This window comes from Pseudopodoces humilis, chromosome 9 (genome assembly GCF_049639895.1).
Source record: "Pseudopodoces humilis isolate 2021_Gansu_Grassland_sample_001 chromosome 9, ASM4963989v1, whole genome shotgun sequence".
Classification (NCBI taxonomy): Eukaryota; Metazoa; Chordata; class Aves; order Passeriformes; family Paridae; genus Pseudopodoces; species Pseudopodoces humilis.
The window spans coordinates 26,260,494-26,286,190 of record NC_142208.1 but is presented as its reverse complement, the minus strand read 5'-3'; the positions used below and the strand labels follow the sequence as shown (position 1 = coordinate 26,286,190).

Here is a 25,697-nt window from a genome sequence, read left to right as displayed (position 1 = left end):
CAAAGTCAAACTGGTGATTCAAGACTAATGAACTGCTGTGAATACCCTGCTTTATCAGAGGAAATAGTTGGAGGCTGAAGTCTTGGTCCCTAACAAGTCTTTGCAAAGATATTAACATGTCTTGCCAAGACCTAGTAATTCCCTCACAGCCAATGCAGCATTCCTCAGAGGCCATAAGGCAAGAGTCAAAAGGGGGATCATGTGGCTGGGCCCAAGCTGAATTAGCTACTCCAGAGAAACGCCCTGAGCCTGGGACTTCTTTGTAGACACAGATCTAAAGTAACAAACCCACCTGATTTTGGTGAATCCATTCAAGATATCTATTCTCTAGATGTCTTATGTAAGAAAAAAAGAATAAATTTTCAAAAAGGAAATTAAGAACTGTACATACAATGCTCTAGGCGAAAGAAAACAAGTAGATTTGATGATTGGGATAAAAAAGGGAATTAGGGAAGAGGACATTGCACAGCTGTACCTACATTTTATTTGCTTGCTCTCCTGTGAGGAAAATGTCAGGAGAAGAAAAACAGAAAAATACGACACATATCCCCTGTAACTGATTATGCAAAATACTGTCCTTCTGGGAGCTGCTTACAATAAGTTAAACCTGACTTTCAGAAGATGAACAGCAGGTTTTCAATTATGGCATTTGAGACCTCTGGAATGGGGATTATGAGAAGACAGGATAAGTCAGATGGCCCTTTTGAGACGTGCTTTTTATTCAGTGACAGACGAGCCCTCACACTGGTACTCCTGAAAGCACTCCAGGTATGTACAGTAAAGGGCAGCACAAAGATCTTCAAACAGGCTCCAGGAGCAGTGGAGCATGGCTTGGGCTGGGGGAGGATCGGTGCCTTGGATCTCAGGGTGTTACCATTGCTGTGCCTCTGCTCAAATGCCATGCAGTTAATTAGTTGTGGGAGCAGCCTTGGTGCCTGCTGGTTGGGTTACCTCTGTGCCACAAGCTATTTCTGGGCTATTTCTCCAACCTGAAGGGCAGTGGGAATTTTACCAGCAGGTTCAGTGAAAACAAGCCAGCAGGCAGTGCTTTGCATCTCCTACTCTAAAAATCTTTACTGGGTTCACCACTCATTGTTCTGACAGTTGTCTCATTTATTCACTTTTTACATCAAAATCCATTCCTCTAAAGCTTATGTTTAGCCTTAAGCTTTAGCATGTGCTAATAGTATTAATCATTCTGGAAATAGCTCTGTCTGCTCTGCTATCAGTAGCTGTCTTGATGACACACTGTCCCAGCTCCACATTGCTTCCCTGTTCTCTGGGGGTGGCTCTCGAGCAAGTGCACAGCAGGGAACAGGGACAGGAGGCAGAGGGAAGCGGAGGGAGATGCCCTTGGGCTGTGCATCCATATTTTAGAGGCTGTGCCAAGGTGCATTTAGCTGCAGTGCTTTCCAGCCGTGGTTCTTCTGGGCGGTCTGAGCTTCCCCTGTGCATCCCATCTGTCCTGGAGGAACCATCACACAACACAACAGGTAAACGTGTCCAGAAAGCTTCCAAAAAGGATCCTGTTGTCACAGGCTTTAGGGGCAGATGGGACTTGCAGATAGGAGAGCCAGGTCTTGGAAGTGCTCTGGGGTCCTGCAGTTCAACTAAATGTTGATGTTGCTGTGTGACCTGCCCATATGGTTTTGCCTTTTTACTAGCCTGACTTCTGTTTATGCTTCCCTTCAGAAAAAGGAAGGACATTCTGGAGGGCTTCAAAATCTTCTCCTAAATATATTAAGAAATAACACCACTTGTGGAATCACCAGCAGAGAAATTAAACCAAGACTAAAAATAGAGCTTCTTTTTGCTTTCTTATTAAAAAACAAACAAACAAAAAAAGCTAATGCCGAGATCTCGGATTCTCGGATATCAGTCTCCAGATAAAAACATCCTCTGGGGCAATGCCATGTTCCCTTCACAATTGCCTGAACCAGTTTTTCCCCTCTTTCTGATTGTATAATATCTCACAGCTAGCTATGGCAATTGTGGAAGAATGCCAGTAACAGTAGTAAGGGTGCAAGTAACACATTGCTAGATTTTTTTGAATATAATTTAGCTGCTGAAAACCAAATGATGGCTACAAGCATATGACCAGTCACCTGCCTGCTTCCTGGCCCACAGCTTAAGAACTTCAAAATAGTACAAAAATATTTCACAGTTAATTAAAAACTTGACTTTTATGAAGGTCAATAGATGTGGCTCTGCCAAGGAGTGCACAGAAAAAAAAATCCAGCACAATTGGCAAATCACTTCCCATGTCTTGGTTTCCCATTTTTCTACAATATAAAGTACTTGCAGACCTGACTTTTCCATGATCCACAACAGGTGCCAGAAGGACAAATTCCCACACAGGGCATTTGGTCAGGTAAAGTACTACTGTACTGCAAGTTGCACATGATGGAGTAGTCATTGAATAGGAAAACATGAGGTCATTTTTAGCTATTGATAATTCATGGAAATGTAAAATATATGGGGCATAAGTGGGACTGGATCAGACTACTGCTGTCATAATTGTCCAAGAAATGTTATGCTTTTATTCACAAATCAATTGACAAGTCAACAAGTTCATCTGAGATCATTGTGTATCTGAGGTACTTCTGCAGTATTTGAATTTTAGAACCCTAGTATCCCATAGCAATGTCAAAATATTGTATGTGTAGTTGAAATTAATGTAATTACCTGATTTCTTCAGCACCGATCATTTATTTTGACTCTGTGGTCCTTGGGGTAATATTCTTCCTTCAATTCAGAGTGTACTGTCAGCATTAACAGTGAATCATAGACAGAAGAGAATAATCAGCTTGCAGCTTCATCTCTTTTCCAGCTAACCTTTCGCCATGAAGCATTTTTGAAAGGCTGGAAATGAACATAAAATTGAAAGTTGACTGAGCTACTTGATGGTTTTTACTACAGCAGCAACAATATCCGTGCCACTAAACAAATTCACTGAGAAAATTATTTTTGCTGTCAACACTGTTGGGAAAAAGCCAAAGTTCCCATTCAAATTACAGCAGTAGTGCCCAGGCTAAACAAATTTAAAAAGTGAGGATTTTGTGACTTGTTTTTTTACGCCCTCCAAAAATGTGGCACATTTCTTGCATCACAAGCTAAGACATCTTGTTCAGCCACATTGCTTTTTAATCAAACATTTTCCTTTACCCGTTGCTTGACATTAACCCATTGCTTCTCCTCTGGATCCTCTCCTCCATATCTGTGCTCCCCTTTCCTTTCTGCTGCTGTGCTTTTAAAGTTAACATCACTTTTAAAAGTTCCCTTTTAATCAGCCCAGGCCTGCTGGCATGAGCTGTCAGCAGTATTCATTTCTCTAGGCTCTCGCCTTGTGTTGCATTGCCTTAGCAACAAGATTTAGCAGCCTTGAACTTGTCAGTCTGTTGCAAGGCGCCGAGCATGTATTACTCTCCAGCACCTCAGGTTGCTATAACAACTACTAACAATAAAACTCATCTCCCGGCTTTTAAATACAGGAACTTCTAGAGTCTGTTTCCTGGCAGGACTGCAGTAATATTATATGATTCCTGGCTGCGCTTGTTTTGCCTTCTCCTTCCTTTTTACACATGATAGCAGCCTCCAGGAGCGAGGCGTGAGCACGGGAAGGAGCTCGGAAAGGGCAGCGCAGCCCGTGCTGGTGAGCGTGGGCACTGCCAGTGCTGAGAGTGGGGCTGGGGGAACGAAATGCCAAGTGATCCCAGGGACAAGGCACAGAGCCCCAGCAGCAAACTCCAAATGCTCTGGACTGGTGATGCTCAGCACCTGCCTGCACTAGGCCTTTGGCTGCGGCATTTTGGTTTTTTCCCCCTGTTCCAGCAAAATACACCCTTGTGTGGCTGGTAATAGCATCCTGGGGAGGAGGCTGCAGCCATCAGAGAGGCACTTTTGGACTCTGTCAGCACAAAGTGTTTCCTCCCATGCTTGCAAATGCTCAGCTGGCAGTACTGATGAGAATATAGGAGCAGTGTAGTGTGGAGGGATGGGCAAGGGACCAATGATTGTCGTAAGATCATATAATATCTCAAGATGGAAGGGACCCATGAGGATCATTGAGTCCAATTCCCTGCTCCTCACCTACAAATAAACCATATGACTGAGAGCATCCTCTAGAATTGGTGCAATGACCATTTCTCCAGGGAGTCTGTTCCAGAGATCAACACCCTCTCAGTGAAGAACCTTTTCCTAATGTCCAGTCTGAACTTCCCCTGATACAGCTTCATTCCATATTCATCTGTCCTATCGCTGGTCACCCGAGAGAGATCAGCACCTGCCCATCTTCTGCCTGTTGTGAAGAAGCTGTAGCCTGCAATGAAGGCACCCTTCAGTCTCCTCCAAGCTGAACAAACCAAGATACCTCAGCCACTCCTCTCAGTCTTCCCCTTGAGGCCTTTCACCATCTTAGTTGAACTCCTCTGAACACACTCTAATAGTTTGATGTCCTTCTTATATTGAGGAGCCCCAAACTGCACAGAGTATCCTGCAGCAGTGCAGGGCAGAGTGGGACAATCTCCTCCCTCGACAAGCTGGTGATGCTGTGCCTGATGCACCTCAGGACATGGTTGGCCCTTTTGACTGACAAGCACTGTTGACTCATTTAATTTGCCATCGACCCAAAGCCCCAGATCTCTTCCTGTGGGGCTGCTCCCAGCCTCTTTTTCCCAACATATAAAAAACCTGCTCAATCCTAGGTGATGTTTGTACTGAGGTACATGTGCCCTGATCAGCATGGGCTGTCATGACACAAATGTTACAAATTAAGTCTGAATCACTAGTGCTAGGTATTTAAAAAAAAAACCTTTTAGCAGAGACAAGACTTTTAGCGCCAAAGGAGCCCTTTAGGAGAAACATTTTCAGTCAATGAAAATGCAGGGCAAGGATGCAAATTGAGCTAGTGCAGAATCAGGAACCATGGAAATTTCTCAGCAGCTCACCCAGTGCCCTGTCACACCTCTTTCCTGTGGCTTCATTCATGAGGACAGAGCAAAGCACTCATCCTTTTCCTGTATGTCACATCCATGAGTATCTCGTGCAGACTCAACATCATTCCCACTTTTCCATAACATGGCTCATATTTCTTCAAAGGGACAGAATTCATAACCCATGACATGAACAATGGGAAGGCTTGTGTAAGAATAACTCAGGATACAGCTCATTTCAAGCGTGGTGAGGGATGCAAACAGGAACAGAAAAGAAGCAGCAGATCTTTCCTTCATTATGAGTGAAGCTCAGGTTCTGCAGCCAGGAAGCACTGCCTGTGATACAGCAATTGGTGGGATGTGGGAGGAGGCAAAGCTCTCTCTGAGCAAAGGTCTGTTTGTTTAAATAGATTTTATAATGTAAAAATGGTGCTTTTCATTTTCCGCAACTGCTGCCAGCTGAAGGACAGTGCTTGCAGGTGACAGGAGCTGCTGGAGATCTGGTCACGCTGTTTTCCACTGACTGCTGCCCTGTGGGGCCAGAGGCTGAGATCCCTCTGTGTCCCCAAGCACAGAGCATAGCTTTGGACCCACAGGTCTTTTAGAAATGACCCCAAACAGGACCCATGTGGGTAATGCTGATGATAATGGAATCAGTGCAGGGCACAAAGGTTGCAGGCAAGGAGCATTCCTGGATATTCATGATCTTTCTACAGAAATCTGTTTCATTACCTCATTTGCTTTCTCAGGCTCCTGATTTCTCCTGTACAGAGTTTTGAGTAAACATTCCCTGTACAGAGCTGCTAAGAGTCAAGCAGCCAGCCTGAAAGAGATGCCCCAGCCCCCAGACTTCTCTGGAGTACCTCATATTTCATGTTTCATATAGGGAAAAAAAAAAAAAAATCAGCCCAGGTTTTCTCACTCCTAATCTAGAGTTTTGGTTTAACAGACAAAATCATCTAATCAAATATAATGAGCCTTTATTTAAGGAAAACAGTGAATTTGAAAAGCCCAGTTCTGCCATTAGATCTCAGGACAGCAGTGTCTAAAGAATTGAAATGTTATAGATGAGGTCTCAGATGGTCCCAAATCTCTCACAGATATTAGCTACAGATCACTGTCCCTTGGGCATTAGAGTTAAGGAATGTGGCCAGACACCAAAGCAAAGCACCTAAACCTCACAGTTTGGTGTAATGTGCAGGGCATGTGCCAGCATCCAGGTTTGTGCCCAGGTGCTGACCAGGGAATGCCTCATGGCATAAGGCCAGGCACAGAACCTGGGCTACATTTTTAAGGTTTAAAGTTTCTACACTGAACACATGGAGAATGTTTAATCCCAACTTTTCTCTGCTTTGTACTGTTATCTGAGACAGACAGTAACCCAATACTTTGTGTCTGGACTCCTGCACTCACTGGAATAAACATCTGTTTCTTGTACTGTGATTCATTTAATATATTATACAGCTCGGGACACCAAATTATTTCAACACATTCAGACTCAAGGGATTTTTCAGCAGGTGAGTGGGCCTCACTCACAAAGGCATTGACTTTGGGTGGGAACTGGGGCTTGTAAAATGTGGCCCTTTTATATATTTGTACAAATAAAAATGTCTGTTACCCTGCAGATATTAATTAGAAACAAAATCCACTGGCAATCCCAGATGCTAAACTGGGGTTAACATTAGGAGAAGTACCACTATCCCAAGCCATAGCAGGAACTCACAGGAGGGCTCTCATTTGCCTCCCAAGCAAACAGGACCTTGCAGACACCTGGCTCCATTAGTTTTATTGCTGGAGCAGATAAGGAAACCTTGTGTAAAAAAAATACTTCCCAGGTGTCAGACCAAAACACAGGCAGGTCATTAAGCCCTGTTAATGTTTGTGCTAGTGAAGACTTTGAGGAAGAATGGCAGCACAGGAACTGGATAGCTTTCTCTGTTGTGTGATAAGCACAATTTTAAAATTTAAATATGGAATATATCCATAAATACATGCAATTCATCAGGATATATTTCCTCAGCAGAATGAAGTTTTATGCAGGCTGAACAAATGATCTCCTAAAGCACTTGGCACCAGTGTTGCACCAGTGACCACTGTGGTCTCTTTTGCACACATTAGATCTAGCTTTTCCCATCCCTTTTCCTGCTAGAATGGACAGGGGAAAACTAAGGAGTCCTGGAAATAGCCACAAGGCTCAAATCTGGGCCATTTGTAAAGAGGCAAGTGCAGGTGACAGGGGATGTGTGTGCACTGTTTGGTGTTGAAATGGAGCCAGGCAGAGAACGCAGCAAGCATTTCGTTTTCATCCACGTTGTTAAAGGTTTACAGGCAAAGCCTGAACATCTGGAATTTAACTTAGACGAGCAGACGTGGAAGTACTCAGATATCTACCTGGCCTACTGCTGCCTCCCTTTCCTTTCCAAATGCGGCTGCTGGGAACCACCCAGCCATGATCAGCTTCCAGTGCTGGCCAGATAAATTGTCCTCCCAAGAAAAACGAAGATAAGATCTCAAGATAGGCTTGTTTCTTCTCTCCCTGCTATCTTTTCCCCCAAACACAACATTTGTTGTTGCAGTTTCTAGTTTCACTGTTTCCAAACATACAAAATTTATTTTAAACACGATCCAAGAGGACTCATGCCACATGTTTGAAACCTTCATTTAACTCAGAGCTGAGAGCTGAAAATACAAACAATTTTTTGCCGTTCTCAGGCCCCTCCTTGTCTTGGCACATAACAACACTGCTGTAACATACTACCAAAACACCGGCATTAATTGTTGTTAGGTAATTTTCTAGGGTGGAAATAGGAAGAAAACTGGGCTGATAACACTTGAAGTCCCCCACATGGACACAGGTGTGCCCCTGGGCTGGAGTATGTGACCCTGTCCAGCCAGCACTGAGATGTGAGCATGGCCAAACTCACTTGGGTTATTGTGAGTAAAACAACTTCCACGTGACATTTTGCAGGACAGCCCCTGGAAACACAAACACAAGAGGGTGGGTTATTGTCCAGGCAATCCCAGCACTCACACAGGATGGGAGGGACTGTTCAGTCATGTGTGCAACCTTGTAAAATGTGTTTTGGACGCGTGTTGGCAGGGAGGAAGTGATCCCACACAACCCCTTGCATGTCTCCTGCTGTGTTTCCCAGCTTGGAAATCGTGCTGAGGCTGTGGCACTTTGGGGCCACGGCAATGGAAGAGCCCAATGATGCTGGTAGCACCAGCCTCTGTGTCAGGGAAGTGAGGCTGAGAGCACCCTTTCATCTGTCCAGTGGCCAGGAGATGTCCCAAGCCACTAGCAGACACTACTGGCATCCCCTTGTCCTTGGTGAGAGCTGTGTAAATGCTCAGCCCCCTGCTACAAATCCCCAGTTTCTATTGCTCTTTCCCACAACAATCTGCACTACTTTGAGAGGGGAAAAAAAAAGTCCTGGTCACAGACTGGTTTCTGGGTCACCTTCTGACACCACAACCTCACCAAGGTGTCAAATTGATCTGCCATCAAAAGGCTGTGGGATGCTTGAGGCAGGCAGGGATCACTTTTGGTGATTAGATTGCAAAGCAAGAACCTAAATACCACAGGTGCCCAAAAGAAGAAGGTGAAGGAAATGAAAGTTACAACCACAATAAAAGTATAATGGGTATAGGAGGGTTGATAAGATAAAGCAAGTTCTTTTATGGCTTATTTCCTGGCCTTGATCACTTGATGCAGATCAAGATTACAACAGTTAATGGCTCTGTCATTTGGTGAGGCTGTTCTCTGGGAATTTTGGTTGCTACTCCTCAGGTCTTTCTCCCTCACCCCTTTCTTTTGTTATCTAATGCAAAAGCAGCATTATCAGGACATAAAGGATAGCCCAATTAGGAAAAAATAATCCAAAGAAAGGTAGATTCAAGTGCTTCCATAAATGATCTTTGCATCAGAATTTTCACCATTTTATTTGAGGTCAAACAACCACTTAGAAAGGATAGTTTCATCTCTTTAAACATTTCAGAACATATATCATAGACAGCCTGATAAATTAATTATTAAAGATTTTACATTATCTACATTGGCAAGTTCATTAGTACCACTTCAAAGCTTCCCAGAGACTCAAAGTGCCCAGGAAACAAGCATCAAACATTTTGACTTAACCGGAAAGCTCATTCTGCTTTCTCTTATTTAACTTATTAGTCATATATTATTCAAACGAAATAAATAGCACTACCTTGTCTCCTCATCCAGGCAAAGCCTTTAGCAGCAATCCACTGGCTCATTCAGCCTGGGCATGCACCAACCCCCCCATGCAATCCAGACCCCCTCAGGGCTCATCCATGGGCTTAACGCTGCTCCTGCTGGCTCAGGTGGCACTGGGATGCTTGCAGTGTTCAAACCCAGGTCCCTGCAGACAGGCAGGACAGCAGCTCAGGTGGCACAGTCACACCTCCACCTGCGACATGGCTGCTCACTGCAGGGGACTTGTCACCAGCATAGGCAGGAGATGCCTGCAAAATGCTTTGTGATCTGAAAATTTATTTTCTTACAAGATCATTACTCTTCTGGAATGACAATCCTATGCAGAATATCCATCAGTTTGTCATTATTAATTTTATAAGGAAGGAAAGCAAATTTATCTAAATTTTAGTGCTCAATGAGTCAGAACCAGTTAGAAGTCACCTCTGGGTACAGAAACCTTAACAATGTGGCTCTGCAATACCAGGCACTCAGTAACAACCTAGAAGCTCTTCCAGACATCAATATTTTCCCTTCTGTTTTCTGCTTCCCTTAGCATATTTTTAGGAGATGGGAACACAGACTTTTTTAACCTTTATTAAATAAAGAGCTTGATGAGGAAGACAGAATGGAGGCACATACCAGACAATGCAGTAAGGTGTTTTAGAGTGGTTTAATTAATTTTAAATTACATAGAGACATCAATATCACATTGATAGTCTGTCCACAGTGATGGTTGTTATTTCTGCCCTGAGCTGGGTCCAAAGTAGAGAAAATTAATCAAACTCAATCCTCCTGGTTTGCTCTCCTCTTGTGCTGGGGTTGTAGCTAAAGGAGGCAGGACAGACCTGCTTTCACGCTAGCTGTTTTCCTTGGACTGGCTGCAGACAGGCGGAATGGCATCTCTAGACCTGGAGCAAGTTCTGTGAAAATGCTGAGCTTTCCCCTCCCGTGTCCTCCCCCTGGTACACTGGGATCTGCCAGCAGCTTGATTATTTCATACTATGCACGCTCCCCAGGTCACTCTCCCACATAGAAAAAGTATTTTCTTTCCTCCCTGTATTTGATTGCCACTGCTCCCACAGTCCATCAGCTAGCCCAACGTGTTATAATAATGATTTGCTGGCAAAAAGTAATCAAACAAACAATTTCACTGTCACAGGCTGATTACCTTGTGTTTAGCCACTGTCCTAAATTCAAACAAACTAAAAATGCTGCAGGAGAGGAAAAGGCGTCCCCACTTGGAGAGCTGGAAAGGCACATGACAAACATTTGAAATGTTTCTGACTGATCCTTCTCCCTTCCCTGGGCTGGTGCACAGCTCCAGCAGGTGCAGCTTTCCACAACCCTCTATTAAGAGCCACAGCCAAATTCAAAATCTAACCCCAAATTATTATTATTACTGTTATTATGAATCAGAGGAGGCTGAAAGGACCATTTCACAACTCTGATTAGATTCAGCTGCAGAGTTCACCATTGGCAAATGATCTCCGTGATCATCATGCCAATGTTGCAGTGCTTTTAAAATGTCCTGACACGTGCTTTAGTATGAGCATCGCTGGATTCTGGCTGGTTTCCAAGAAATGAATCTTCTCAGCAAATATTCTGCAGGGTGAGCGTAATGTGGTCAGTAACACAAAGGCAATACACGGCTGTAGTTTACCCCGAGGGGGACACTGATGTGTGATGAACTAAATGGGCCTTTTTGGCCCAGACTGCCGGGATTGTAGGAGTCCCTTGTGGATAAGGCTGGAAGATAAGATGAGAATAATAGGGAAACAGCAATTAGCTTCACCCAAGGAGGTTAATGAGGAAAAAAACTTTCCTGTTATAACAGTCCTGGTCACTCCCCTTTCTCCTGTCCCTCCTCAGGGACAGTCTGCAATCCCAGCCCATCCAATGACCCTTCCCAATGCTAGGATGCTGGTTGCAGGACAGACCTTTTATTCTCTTCTGCTGGGTTACAAGTTTTGCTGTGCTGTGCCCTACGTTGCATTCCAAGGATCTGCAGTGTGGAGAACACCCCAGTTGCTGGCCAGGCTTGACTGCAGGGGAGCTGGGATTGCTGAGCCTGGAGAACGGTCTGAGAGAAAAAGGAGCCAGACCCTTTCCAGATGTGTACAGCAAAAGGTCACAGGGCAAGCTGCAATGAGGGAAATCTACCTGGGTATCAGAAATAAACCTTTTTGCTCCAAGGTGGTCAGCACTAGCACTGGCTGCCCAGGGTGGCTGTGCTTCTCCTTTCTTGGAGATACTCAAAGCCCCCATACAAACTGCTCTAATTTTGAAGCTGGCTTTGTTTTAGCAGTTGGACTGGAGAGCTCCAAAAGCTTGCTGCTGCAGGCAACCTCCTCTTGCCTGGACACAGTCACAAAGCAGTTTTTTCTTTTGTTGTAGCCTTTCTTGGTGGTGATCTTCTCATGTGTGCCTTTCTGTAACAGAACCCTGTTTCTGTCAGTAGGGTTCACTTAGAGCCCACGTGTGAAAAACTGCCAGGGCAGAGCAGGGCAATGGAAGGGCTTTTTGTTAGGAAGCATGCATGGCAAATGACCAGATTTTCATAGACCATGGAATAGTTTGGATTGGAAGGGACCTTAAAGATCATCTTGTGTCAACCACAGGCACCGGACCAGGCTGCTCAAAGTCCCATCCAGCCTGGCCTTGAGTATTTCCAGGACTGGAGCATCCACTTCTCTGGACAACCTGTTTCAGTGCCTCACCACCCCAACAGCACAGAACTCCTTCATAATATGTGATTTCAACCTGTCCACCAGCGTGGTGCTGGGGAGCAGGTGTGAGCCCCCAGCCTCTCCTGTCCTGCCCCGGCTCCTCTCCGCCCTCCTCGGAGCCGGGCGCGCTCCTGAGCGGCCTCAGTCGCTCCTCCACGATTTTTGGAAGTTCAAGAGCGAAGCGGATGGCGGAGGCAAGCGCTGACCGAGGTGTGGGACAGGCGCTCCGCTCCGGTGCTCCGGGCTCCACAGCGCCTTCCCCTCACCCGGGACACGGAGCCCCGCGCCCTGCGCGGCCACCGCGGGGCGGGACGGGAGCTCCCCGCAGGGCTCAGCTGGCGACCACGCCGGGCAGGGCGGCGGTGCCGGTGGCGGTGCCGGTGGCGGTGCCGGTGGCGGTGCCGGTGCCGCCCGGCCGGCCCGTGACCTCACAGTGACGCCATGGGGGCGGCCCTGGCGGCCCACGTGGGCGCTGACGTGGCGGCGGCGGGCGGGCCGGCGGCAGGTGAGGCGCGGCGAGCGGGGGCAGCCCCGGGTGGGTGTCCGGGCTGATGGCAGAGAGCGGGATGTGTGTTCGGGGCCCGGCCGAGGGGGCTCGGCACGGCCTGGGCCTGGCTTTCCCCTCCAGCCCGTCCCCGGCGGGTCTCCAGGCCCAGCCGGGGCGCCCAGGCCCTGCAGGGGAGCCAGCACTGACAGCCGGGCCCAGCCGGCGTGGCCAGGCCCAGGCGGCTCTGTCAGTCCTGCGGAGGGCTGGGGGAGGCTTTTAGCCCAGGTGGGCAGGAACATCCTAGTTACGAGGAGATAAGGTGAGAGCTGGGCCTGTTCAGTCTGGAGAAGAGAAGACTAAGAGGGGGGTCTCATCAGTGCATATAAATGGTTTAAGGGTGGATGCAGGAGGTTGTGCCAGGCCCTTAGACTTGGTGCCCAGTGACAGGACGAGGAACAATGGCCATAAACTAGAACACAAGAAGTTCCACCTCAATATGAGAAAGAATTTCTTTACAATGAGAGTAGCGCTGAACAGCCTGCCTGGGGATGCCTTGGTGTCTCCTTTTCTGGAGACATCGAAAACCCACCTGGATGTGTACCTGTGTCGCCTGCTTCAGGTGACCCTGCCTTGGCTGGGGGATTGGACCAGAGGTCCTTTCAACCCTAACAGTTCTGCCATTCAGTTTGGTGAGTTAGAGGTGCTGCAGGTACTGTGGAGAGGGGACAAGCAACGGGGTTGTGCCTCAGTGTGTGGCTGCTTGGGCTGCCCTGTATGCAGCCAGTCCAGGCCAGAGAAGCCTGGCTTTGAGGTGGTGCTGCTGGCTCCCGGCTATGCAAACCGAAGTGATTATTTTGAACAAGACTATTCATAAAAGAGAAAGCGGAGAGGAAATTATCACAAGGACGAGCATATCTGAAGAAAACACTACAAACACTCAGGGTGGTCTAACACAGCAGCCTCTGGCAGACCCAGCTGCAGCGAGCCCTGGCTTCGCCTCCCGTCCCCACCGTGGCACTGATACACACCCTGACACAGTGGGCCTGGTGGCCCTGGCTCTGCTGGGGCTTGCAGCAGCCCATTGCTGTGTGTGCATGTGGGAGGCAGGAGGACGTGTCTGGTTCCTCTGGCAGCATTTTCGTGGTTGCTCTTTGCCCCGTGTGTCTGATGGAGATGCTGTCCAGGCAGGATCTGCTCTGGGCTCTTGGAGAACTGCCTCCTGCAGTCTGAGCGAGGTGTAGATAATGTATGTCTAGACAGTGACAGATTTTGGGATCCATCTCTGACTCTTGTCATACTACAGTGGTACTTTGTATGCTACTCCTGCTCTGCCTTAATTTCTCCGTCTGTAATATGGGGAGTGGCCCCTGACAGAGTGACTGAGAAAACAAATGGGCATAAACCAGCACACTTGCAAGATTTAATCAGAAATCTTGACAAGCAAATGCCTGACCCTTGACATTCCCTGTTCCCTCATGGTTCACCCTTGGTGCATCTCTAATCTTAACCACCAATAACATAGTATTAATGCATTTTCAGCTCATTGCTGGGGGATGAGAATGTTTTATGGGAGGGCAAAGTTTGTTAGCCACTTCAGTTTTGCCCTTTGCTTTCTCAGGCACAGTGGAGCTTATGAAGGCCAAGCAAAGAGCTGGATGGTATTTTGTGTGAGCAGAGACAAGTGGCATCCAGGTGTGGGGAACTGCAGAGACAGGTAACAAGGGAGCCTGATACCTTTGAAAATGTTAGGGCAGGAAATGGGACTGGTTCTTGCACTGCTACAGCCACTACCTTAATTTCAGCCATGTTTTGTTTTAATCACTGGACTGATTAAATAATGATAGAAATAATGATAGAGAAGCTGTTTTAACTTTGTAGAGGTTTGTAATTATGGTCAAGGGAGGAAAAGTCAACATGTTAAGACTTATAGGGGTGACCAGAGTAAATGGCTGCCAACTACCTCTGAGAAAACAGCTTTTATTTCTCTAGAAACTGAAGACAATTTTTATTGTAAAGTTTGTGAAGGATATTTTGAAAGTCATGTCTTATACTATGGGGTTTATCCAAAATAGAAGTCCTCCTTAATATGGTTTTTGTTGCTAATCTACTTTACTTGTGTTTTTAATATCGCAAGCAGATCTTTCAACAGTGAGAGTACTTTTTAAATGATTTTTTTTTTTTTGTCCTTGAGAGGATCTCATCTTGCTAAGAAAACCATGGCTTGTCAGTGAGGGACTTTATTAAAAGGCAAAGCCTTGTCATGCCTTGCCTATTTATATGAGACTTCTAGACTCCTGGAGACAAAGCACAGTTCAAGAAAAGAAGCTGTGTCCTTATGAGTTTGTAGGAAGAGATTCTTTTCTGCTGGCTAGTCACTAGGTTGTTGCTCTCTCTCCTGTGTGTTTCACTCTATCTGAACATAAATCAGCAGCAATGTTATAGAGTGTTACAGCAGCTCGCTGTGGAGGACAAACAGAAACAATCACAGTATTATAAAGTTCAGTGTAGCTTGCAAACACTGTATAAAGCCATTAAATTTGTCCTGGAAAGAAATCTGAGGTGCAATCCCCAGTAAAGGGATGAGATACCAGTTTGTGGATATAGTGTATGGTGCCTTTTAAGCTTGACTTGCTTATTGTGGTCTGGGTTTTAAAAGACAGTGTACCTGTGGGCAGAGTCAGTCTCACACAAGTCTGGTGTGCTCTAAACTTCCTGTGATGAGACATGTGAATGGTGGTCTTGGGTTTTCTTTACACCTGAATGCATCAGATCTTGGCTCAGTTTGTGACTTGGTCACAGCGCTACTGTGTGACCTTGGTTAAATCAAACCTTGTGAAAGGGAGGAAGCTTTTCTGCCTTCCTGTTTAGGTGGCAAACATCACAGGGCAGGGACTGTGCCTTATTGTATTTTGCCGTAAGACTGGAATGTCATCTGGGACTCCTGGTAGCTACTGAGGTGTAAATAGAGTAAGTGCCTGGATAAGCAAAAAATGTTGGAGACTTGCATGCTGTTTGCTTCTCATGTCTATGACCTGTTTGTAGACATGGCTGTGAAATGAGGTGTGAAATTAACTGGTCAGAATAAAATACTTCATAGCATGGCCTTCAAGCAGCACATAACCCATCTTGCCCTGGAAAGTGACAGCATTAAAGTTATAAGAGTTCTTCAAAATGTGAAGGGAGTGGGAAGAAAACCAAGAAGGGGATTATTCCACTTTGGGCATGCTTTGGAGATATGAGTGAAGAAAAAGGTGGAGAACCTCTGGAAAGGTTTAGGCTGCTTGGTTCTCATAGTTTTTCTGGCCAGTCATCCTCTGCAGCCAGTGTGTGCCTCCCACTGCAGCCATTTCTTGTGCCAGCACAGCAGCAGGGCCTGACGCATCATTGTGCCGGGTGCTCACAGCTGGCGCTGGCTGGTGAGGGTTTTGGGGGAGCACATTGAGAAGCTGGTGTTAAGTGCAATGCCAAAGACACATCCATTGCAAAAACACAGCCAGGAAGGGTGACTGGCCTGTGCCCTTGTTTTTCCCTCCGATCTGCTGTGTGCCATCCAGGCTGTGCCCCACCCCTGCCTGACACCAGCTGAGATCTGCAGAGCATTTGCCAAAGGTCTTTAGAGAACATTCTTATATGTATCCTTAGTTGTCCTCTGGCCTTGTGAGAGCTCAATGGGCTGTTCCTCCTGTTAGAGTTGTGTTCTTGCTAGGTGAACTAGTATACAGCCCTGAGGTCAATGTGGCCAGTGAATTCATCCCTCTGAATGTCCTTGTGAGCAGATTTCTTTTCTCTGAGGTAGTTCAGTCACCAGTTCACCATGAAACTCTGGGCTACAGTAAAACTTCTTAAAAAAAGCATTTATAATCAATCCATTTCAGAGTTCCTGGTGAGCATGTCTTCCTCTCCTAGCAGCCTGTGCTCCTGTGGTGTATAAGCTGCAGCATCCCCGGCCCTAGGGTGAAAAAACTGAAAGTTTCTCTCAGTGCACTTCATAGGTGGGACTGATTCTGATCTGTGGGTACTTGGCTCCCATGCCAAGTCCTTTCCTGGCTGTCATAGGGTATGTCTGAGGTGCTTTGTTCCTGGTGCTGTCCACACACAAGAAGGGGTTCACCAGTGCATTCAGGTTATGTGTATCCCCACAGGGCATGCCATCCTTCACCAGGTGGGAAGGATCTTTTCCAGGACAGGCCAGCATTGACTCTCTGGCCTTAACCTGATTTCTTGTTCTCAAAGGACATGAATGAAGGGACAAGACAGGTGAAATTCTGGTCTGAGAGGGATGATGTTGGCAGTGTTGTCCTCAAGGGAAGTTGCAGTGGAGACAGCTTCCTCCAGCCTGTGCATGTGGGTGACCTGGGATGGCTGGAGAAACACTGAAGTTTCATGCTTTGTTTTAGTTGCAGGTAGGAAGATGAGTCCAAAAATTACAACAGAGCTTCTGAAGCAACTGCGGCAGGTGATGAAGAATCCTAGATATGTACAGGAGCCTGTCCAAGCCTACATAGTGCCCTCTGGAGATGCCCACCAGGTATGGATGGATGCATTATGGGAATGGTCATAATTTCCTTCCCTGCAGAAAATAAAAGCCAAGCATAACTAAAATCATCCTTTGTTCACTCGCTTTAATGGTTCTAGAATAAAGGTCTGGGAAACCTGAGAAATATTGTGTTGGAAAATGTTTCTGGGGTCTGTTCAGAAGACTGAGGTTTTTATGTTCTTGGAACAAATCAGAGTGAATGTTCCACCAAGAGCTTTTCATCAGATTGTCTTCAGGGAGTTCACACTGCAGGAAAGGGAGCTTGCCAGGGCACTTTCTATGCCCATCCTGGCTGTTGGGAAGAGTGAGTTTACTGGGGGAGGAGGAACAGGCTTTATCTGGGCTTTATTTTTCCCCAGTTGCACCTCCTGATAAGTACATACTCTCAAGCAAGGTAGCAAAGGTTTAGTTGCAGAGTTTTCTCTTTGCTAGATTCAGTTCTTGGTGGAATTTGTTGCCTTGTGCTAGAGCCCTTCAGATCCCACATGGAGAGGCCTTAGAGAGGCTGGGAAGGAACAGGCCATAGTGACGCTTCCCTTTCCATGCTGCTCTGCATCATGTTCGTTGCACTAAAGACAGGAGGCAAGGGTACAACAGTAACTGTTGTGTGCTGCTTCCACTGTTAAGAGTTTTGTAGTCCATAGCATAAATTTTACATTGCTGAACTGCCTTTCACCTCCCCTGCTTGCTCATGAGCAAGTTATGCTCTTCTGTTCATTCTGTTAGGAGACCTAAGAATTGCTGAGGGTTTTTCTCTCCTCAGCCATTTTCAGGAAACAAAAGACCTAAAGCTTTCCTGGCTCACACCCAAAGCTCCCTTTTACCCCGGGGTGCACAAGAGCAAAATGCAACTGAATCAGAACCTTTGCCCTTGACTTGGCACTGGGGTGAGCCGGGTCCAGACTTGCCTGTGCCCTGGGACCATATGTGCAGCATCGTGTTTCCTCATAGGGAGATTCAAATTTGGGCAGGTAGGGGGAAGGCGTTTTCTGCAGCTGCTATTGTCTGCTGCATTCCTTTCTCAAGCTGCCTCTGTCCATATATAACTCTGGTTTCATTTCACTAGACATTAAATGCTGTCATGTGAGTTGAAGAATGTGACCCTCAGGACTTCTGGGTTTTTCTGTTGCTTTCTTTCTCTTGACAGAGTGCAGTTAAGCAGAGAACCCCATATTGCTATTTCCTGCCAGGCGAGTTGGTCAGGTTTCTCTGCAGAGGGAATCTATCTGAATAGAAACGATTACTAAAAGCTGCTGATTCTGGTGCCTCCTGAATAGCTGGTGTAGGATTTTTTTCTCTGAGGGTTGGGAATTGATGCAGTGTTTGCCAATGACAGAAACCTCTTGATCCCAGAGCAGCCTTACTGATCCCAGGTAAATTGTGATGACCTGTGATTTGAAACTTCTCCATGTTCCAGGCAAGGGTTTGTTTCCTGTGTGCAGACAAGAATATTACAGCCTTCCAGTCAGATTTTGCTCTTAGGCAGCTCCCTCCATGACTCAGAATACTGTGGTTTAATGATACCCAAGTGTTTAGTGGCCTAAGCCATTTCCTCCCCACAGCCCAAACAAGCTATGTATTACTGTCCTGGCCTCTCTCAGCCATTCCTGAGGCTGTCCTGGCATCCTCATCACAGAACTAATCAACAAAAAGGGCTTTCCCTCCTGTGGTGTTGCCACAGGGTTTAGATTGGGTGAAACTTTATTCCCTTCTGGGTTGCAAAGGAGCCCCTGGATTGGCCTGATGCTGATACACCCTGATGCTGCAACTTGCTGACTAATTTCTCTTTATAACAACTGGGAATGTTGATGGGCTCTGAGTTCTGTGATGCTTTTAATATTGGTTTTCCTGCAAGGCTAGGCGGCTTAGATTATCATACTGCCAGGAGTCTTGCTACCAGTTGTATCCTTTGCTATCCATGTTTAGTTGTGTAAAGAAGTGAAAGACTTGCAGAGCTTCTCAAACACAGGCTCTGACTCAGACTTAACCAAGGCTGCCTTGGATTTGTGGCTCTTGTACTCAGCCCTGGATGTTGGCTGGCAGCTTTAATTTTTGAAAACTTTGATGCAGGTGATAAGAAGTCAGCAAAACAGACTCTTTCCTTGGGGACCTGGGTGGTGCAGAGGCTGATGAGAAAGGAAGACAGTCCCAGCCAAAAGTGGAATCAAACCTAAATAGTCCCCACTTATTTTCATGTGTGCTGGGTGGCTACAGGTGCCATGAGGACCATGAAGGGATGAAAGGCCATGCTTTTAGGAATGAGGCACCTAAGCCCTTTGTGGTTTGGTTAAAAATGTCAGAGCTTTTGGGATGTTTCAGCAATAAAAGCAGGATCCATTTTTATGTTGAGTCAATGTGTGTTTACATTGAATCTGGAGTTTGCCCATATGGGACTATTCAGAGATTGGAAGAGCTGCTTCTTAATGGGAGGGAATGATGTTTGGAATAGAGCTTGGGTTTGGAGCCAGTCAGGGCTTAACTACAGCTGGCTTCACCCTCCAGGCCTTGACTCAAAATAAATTTGGTCAGATTTGGCTGGTTGTCCACATGAAGGAAACACCTGCCCAGCTTAGGGCCCTGTGTTTGGGTTGGCAGAGGCGCTGTCTTCTGCTTAGGGCTGGCTCCTCTGACACACACTTGTGCTGAGCTGAGGAATCAGCTGAGTTATAAAGCAATAGATGGCTTGTGCACAGGTTGCTCTGACAGGTTCCAGATCTCACCAATGCAGTTAGGTTTTTGGCAGTGAATACCTCCCTCCCTCCAGGTACACTGCAGTGTTTGTTCTTTAATGACACCAGTGTTGTGACTCTAAGGGTAGCCAGATGCACTTTGCATTGCTGATCTTGGTTGACGTTAGACTAGAATGAACTTCAACCTGTTTACAGCACAACCATGCAGGCTCTGGGGATAAGCAGATATTTTGGGGGTTCTTCCTGGTTTAGATGAGGGATTTTTGTGATGTAGCCCCCAGTTTTGTCTGTGTGACTGACAGGTGTGGTGAGAAGCAGATGTGAAAGGACTGAGGAGGGCCAGGTTGAAAGCCATCAGAGCTTCAAGACAAGCCCCAGGGAAATACCTTGTTCTCAGCATGCTGTAGTCTGTGCTTTGTGTGGCATACACAGGTGCTTCCCATGTAATTTTAGCTTGTGCAAAACATGGGCTCATCTTTGCACAGTGGGGGTTGCTGCATGGAGCAGAGCAGGTGGGTATGCAAGAATTCAGACTGACAGATGAATGAACTGTCTTTCCCTCCAGATCACTGATACTCCCTTTTAAAGCCCTTCTGCCTCATTGTAAACTCTCAAAACACTCCCTGGATTTGTCTGTGAATGGGATGGCATCAGGTATGTCCATGGAGTCCAGGTCTTTGCTTATTTGGGTCAGCTTTTACCAGACCTAAAATTCATACACTTCTTTTTCTTTTGTATTTTTTTAAAATTGTTTTCATCCTTTTCATTGTTCTGTGGTGTTAACCCATGCTATGAATGTGGGGTTGCTTGACTTCACAAGTAAACTAGCCTGTAGTCTCTGCTGTGTTGGTCAAGAGAAATGGAAAAGAAATCACTGCTCTCATTTGTACTAAAATACATCATTTGGGATGTACTTAAGTGACGTGATCCATGATGGGAAATTCCCAGTTACCTCCTGTTGGCATTGGACCCTGGAAGATGTTGTCCCACCTTTGGGCTGGAAATCTTGGAGAGAGGAGTCATAGCAGTCAACAGACTGAATAGTCTCTAGGGAGTGTTGAAATGAGGAATCCTCAGGTCTGGCATCACCTTGCCTACATGTTCTCTTCCACTGCTTTGAGGCTGGCAACAGGGAAACAGGCAATTGATTCTGTTCCCTCAACAGCTTTGTCCACTCTGTCTGCTGATGCCTTTGCCATTATTTTAAAGGGGCTCAGTGGTGATAATGTGCTGTGTGGGGCTGAGAGATCCACCTTATCAGCTGGAATTGTGCCAAGGGCAGTCATCCTTTCCCAAGGTGGATATCCTGACCTACCTTCTCCCCACAGCTGCTGATCATGTCACAGCCCTGTGAGGCTGGACAAGAAAAAGCACAGGAAACTAACTGGGTCAAAGAGGAGGGCACGCATAGTCTCCATACCCCCTGATTTCTGCCAACTTTCACTAGTTTGTGGATAAAATGAAGGATTTATTTGGAGCATATACCAGGAATCTTCCCTGGCAATTGGGAGCAAAAACCACTCAACAAGATCCTCTTTTGGGCCATGAGATTTACTATCCCAAGGATCAAGTTTCAAAATGTTAATGGTGAATGTTTGGTTGGCTTCTCTCAGGAGGGGAGAGACATGGCTGTTGTGGAAAGGGTTTGGTTGTGGTTTGATTTGGAGCAGAAATGGAGTTGGTTCATTCTATAGTTTGTGCTGCTCTCTCACTTGTGCTTTGAACCCTCTGTCTTCTTTATAACAGTGAAGAGTAAGAGATTTGAAGACAATATTTTTTAACAATCAGGTGATACTATCACAGTAGAGACCAAAAGCACCTGAGAACTGGGTTGTGATTTCTTAGCTCAATTCCTAAGATGCTTCTTTTGCCCCAGCACAGCTGGGGGCAGAGAAACAGACTTGGATTTCAGACCATTCGTAAGGTACAAATCCAGGGGTTTTGCAGCTCAAACGTCAGTGCTGTCAGCCTGGATTAAGCTGATTTGCTGATTTGCACTAGTTCATTAACAGGCCTACTCAGCAGTTCTGACCTACAAACTTGCCAGAATGGAATCCCATAAAAAAGTCATGTGGGTCATGTGAAGATTCAGTTGTTCTTTTAATTCTGGCAATTCCTGTTAATATCAGATGTCTGTGCCTTCTCAGGCTCTTCTACAACATTCTGAAAAGATGTGTCCAGAAGCACAGGTTGTGACAGATTTAGGATGAAGATGGACTTTGATTCCCTCTCATCCATCAAATCATGGTCTGGTGGTTTTGGATGTAGTCTGATTTTGCGTAGGCAAGGAAGAAGTGAAAGGATCAGTATCTATTTATCAAAGGTCCCAAGAGTCATCATCATCATCTTGATGATTTTTTTTCAATGTCACTGTTGCAGGAAAAAAAAAAGTCTTAAAGGAATTCTTATAAATGCCAGTGAGGGGACTTCAGTGGAGATAGTGAATTTTACAGATTTTATGTACTGATTGCCCCAAGATCAAGGGGTACTTCTGTTTTCCCTTCCCTTCATGTTCAGCTTCAAAGGCATAATTTGTTTGTTGCCCAAAGGGGAGGCTGAGTGTGAAATAAACATCTGCAAACTCTGAAGCACTTCAGTGTTTACAGATATTTGTGGGAGAAAAGTGCTGCAGCTTAAAAAAACCCACCAGTTGAACATAAATACAGTATAATCACAGCGGAGTAGAGCCCAGGAATTTTTAACTCATTTTGTTCTCTCTGTGGTGTCCTTTAGGAGAAAAAGCTTATCAAAGTATTTGTCATCAGCTGATTGTTTTTTTTTCCCCTGCTGCTATAAATAATTGCTGCCTCTTTTGTTTTCTAGAGTGAGTACATTGCACCCTGTGATTGCAGAAGGGCGTTCATCTCTGGATTTGATGGCTCTGCAGGTACCTTTCCAGAACTTGGGTTCTTGCATAATTCTCCTCTAAAGAAATAGTTCCTTTCATGGCATAGAGGCAGGATGGAAAAGAAAATCTATCCAGCTTGTTTGGACTGTTTTATTCCCATTTCAGCATCTGCAGAATTATGTCTTGGCTACCCGCTGGAATTATGTAATATCAGTGGAATAACAAGTTTTCAGAAAATGTTTGACCCCTAAATGAACCTCTCATAAAGTAAAATCCTGTTAACTCTTTAATGTGATGCCTGTAACCTGCGGTCATTTCTTTTGATGTGCAGCTAGTATGAACAGATTTTTACATTGCCTGTTCGGCCTGGGTGAATAGTGGATGGACTTTAGCTGGCCTTTCTGTTTAAACAGAGCTAGGGCCAGAAACTCTGCATTTGGAAACTGAACACTGTGGAAAAGTTTGCTTATCTTGCCGAGACAGGATGTTTTCTTGGCTGTAGGATAGGTCTGTGTTTCAAGAGACCTAGTTTTTACCCTAGCTGTACCCTAAGCTGTGCAAATTACTCTGCTCTGTGGTTGTTGGAAAGTCACTTTAGTCTGCTGAAGTTTTTTTCCCTTCTAATTGTATTTCACTTTAATAAATACTGGTGCCTATGTTTAGAGGGTTTATTCATCAGTTCCTATGAGCTCTGGGACCTCATTTGGAAGGTGATAAATCCAGGGCTGTGGGCTGCTGTTAATGGCTAACATGAATCCTGCATTAATTTTGCCCCTTCTGTGCGACCGCTTCATAACCTTCCTCTCTAATTTGTGCCCTTGTTATGTACTTGGAAGGTCTGTTCCCAGCCTAATGTGCAGCAAATCAGTGAGGTTTCACACAGGGGCTTACCTTGTATTTCTTGCTTTATCTTTTCAAGCCGAAGCAACTTAAAATGGGGTTTATGTTGGCGGAATTTGGTAGAAGACAATGAGTTAATAATTGGAAACTCTGCTCTGCTAGTCTGAGCATCAGTTCTTTCTAACAGAGGGTATGGTAAAGATGCAGACTCCAAAGACTTGGATTCAGTTTCAGTTTGTGCCATGGTTTGTTTTGTTTTATATTGTCAAGGGCAAGGCAGCTTGAGTGCCTTGCTGAGATGTCACTGCCCCTCAGCTGTCTGCTTGCATCCCTCCATCTGGAGTCAGTGGAATGGGACAGAAAATGAAAATAACAGAACTTTATGCTCATGTTTCCTGTTCAGTCATCTCTGCTAGACTTGTAACACTTGGGAAAGGGGTACAGCTGACAGCTGGGAGTGACACCCATGTCTGCAGGCCTGGTATCAGCTATGTTTTGTGGGTGGCCAGAGCCCAGACTTCCTCCCCCAAAAGAGGATGGGATGGACTTCAGGGATGTACAGTATATGTTACTGTGACAACAGCCAAGTGTAGACTACGGTTTCTGTTACAGAAGGTTTGGAAAGCCCCACCTACCCAGTTCCACTGGCTGGCTGAGTTTTGCTAAAGTTGAGTTCATATGAGGCAATTCATTAAGGTGCATCCTTGTGCATACTGTCTCCAATAGGATTTGGAAGGTCACAGTGCAGGGGAAGCAATGAATATCTCCACTGAAACAGGAATAACTTTTGAACAGTGATCAGAAGTGCGTTTTAGGAAATTAGGGTGAATTTCAAGCACTGTCCCTGCTGTGTCTCTGCATGGTGGCTGCCTACCCTGAATCACCATTCTGTCTCCCTGCCTAGGTACCGCCATAGTCACTGAGCAGCATGCAGCCATGTGGACTGATGGACGCTACTTCCTGCAAGCTGCACATCAAATGGATAGCAACTGGACACTCATGAAAATGGGTATGCAGGAGCCTGGGATACTGCTCCACTGATCAGTGGAGAGCACTCACTTTACACAAGTACAGCTTGAGCTGTAGGGATATCCCATCATGCAGGGACTTAGGGACATATTGGATACATGGCTTCTGCTTTAGTGTCCTGTGATAACTCTTGCCTGTGCATCTAGACATTCATTAGACATATCTGATTAGCTTGGACTTTTTGCATAGTGTGGGAATGTTTCAATGTGACTGCTTCTTTGAACTTTTTTTTTTTCAATCCTTGAAGGTCTGAAAGATACACCAACTCAGGAGGATTGGCTAGTGAGTGTCCTCCCAGAAGGCTCGAAGGTGGGAGTGGACCCTTTCATTATTCCAGCAGGTTGGTTTTACTTTATATTTGACTCTGGGTTGGGCAACTGGATTTTGCTTCCTTGCTTCTCTGGCTGAGCTGTTGTGTGATTGTGTACAGCTAACCATGTTTCAGATATAGTGGTGGTTAAACTGTTATGCAAAACAGGTTGGATTTTGGTTTAACCATTTATCATAAGAGTTCCACAGCAGTGCGTGGACTCCAGAGTACAAGGGATGAGAACCACTTTCTAGGCTTGCAGTGACTTTACCTGAAAAGTGGAATCCTGATCACCTCTTTGTTTGTGCTTTGGCTTGTCATGGGCACTTCATGCTGAATGCCTTGGTCAGCATGCCAGCAAGAACACCCAGGCACAATTCATGCTGCTACTTCTACTTGGTGGTCTTGGGATCTCTGCAGTTTTCCCTATAGGAAGCACAGGGATGGGTATCATTTATATCAGAGTATCCATCTCTTCATGTTTCAAAACATGAGGCACAATGCAAAGGTCACTGGAGGCAAGGGGGATATTTGCTAGTTCAGATGGATTAAGGACCTGTGTTGGGAGCAACTCTCATCTTGTCTAGCTTAGATCTAGCATGATTCTGCACTGGGGGAGAGGAAATCCTCAGGGCAGCTTCTACTGTGGCTTCTTCCAGAGACTTCTGTCTCCCAGCTGGAGTAATTCTTCTTCAGCTCAAGCATAAAGCTTCAGGACTGTGAGATTCTGTTCCTGCCACTGGCTACTGTAGCTACTGTTTATGGATTTTGCTGTCTTTTTTAAGGGAATGGGAAGAAGGGAAGGCTGGAGGGAAAAGGGAAGATTCTGCTGTTGCTGAACATGTGTGTTTCTTAAAGCCACCACTCTTGACTTTCTTCCCTTTGGCAGACCAGTGGAAGAGAATGTCCAAAGCCTTGAGAAGTGCTGGCCATGACCTTGTGCCTGTCAAAGAAAACCTGATCGATACAATCTGGACAGATTGTCCTCAACGCCCCTGCAAGCCTCTCATCATGCTTGACTTGAGTTACACAGGTGAGAAGCGTAACTCCCAACAGACATGAGTTGTTCCTTTTGCCCTA

General features: G+C 45.8%; 1 protein-coding gene across 1 annotated transcript in view; it reads left to right on the top strand.

Moving 5' to 3' along the window:
- The first annotated feature begins 12,370 nt into the window (after window positions 1-12,370).
- The window catches only part of XPNPEP1 (X-prolyl aminopeptidase 1), a 31,278-nt gene continuing 17,951 nt past the window's right edge, over window positions 12,371-25,697 (top strand). The window contains exons 1-7 of the mRNA XM_014250113.2: window positions 12,371-12,411; window positions 13,982-14,077; window positions 16,761-16,891; window positions 22,414-22,477; window positions 24,183-24,287; window positions 24,555-24,647; window positions 25,507-25,650. Coding sequence (XP_014105588.1) covers window positions 16,775-16,891; window positions 22,414-22,477; window positions 24,183-24,287; window positions 24,555-24,647; window positions 25,507-25,650 — 523 coding nt within the window. The 5' untranslated portion in view covers window positions 12,371-12,411; window positions 13,982-14,077; window positions 16,761-16,774. The remainder of the gene's footprint in view (window positions 12,412-13,981; window positions 14,078-16,760; window positions 16,892-22,413; window positions 22,478-24,182; window positions 24,288-24,554; window positions 24,648-25,506; window positions 25,651-25,697) is intronic.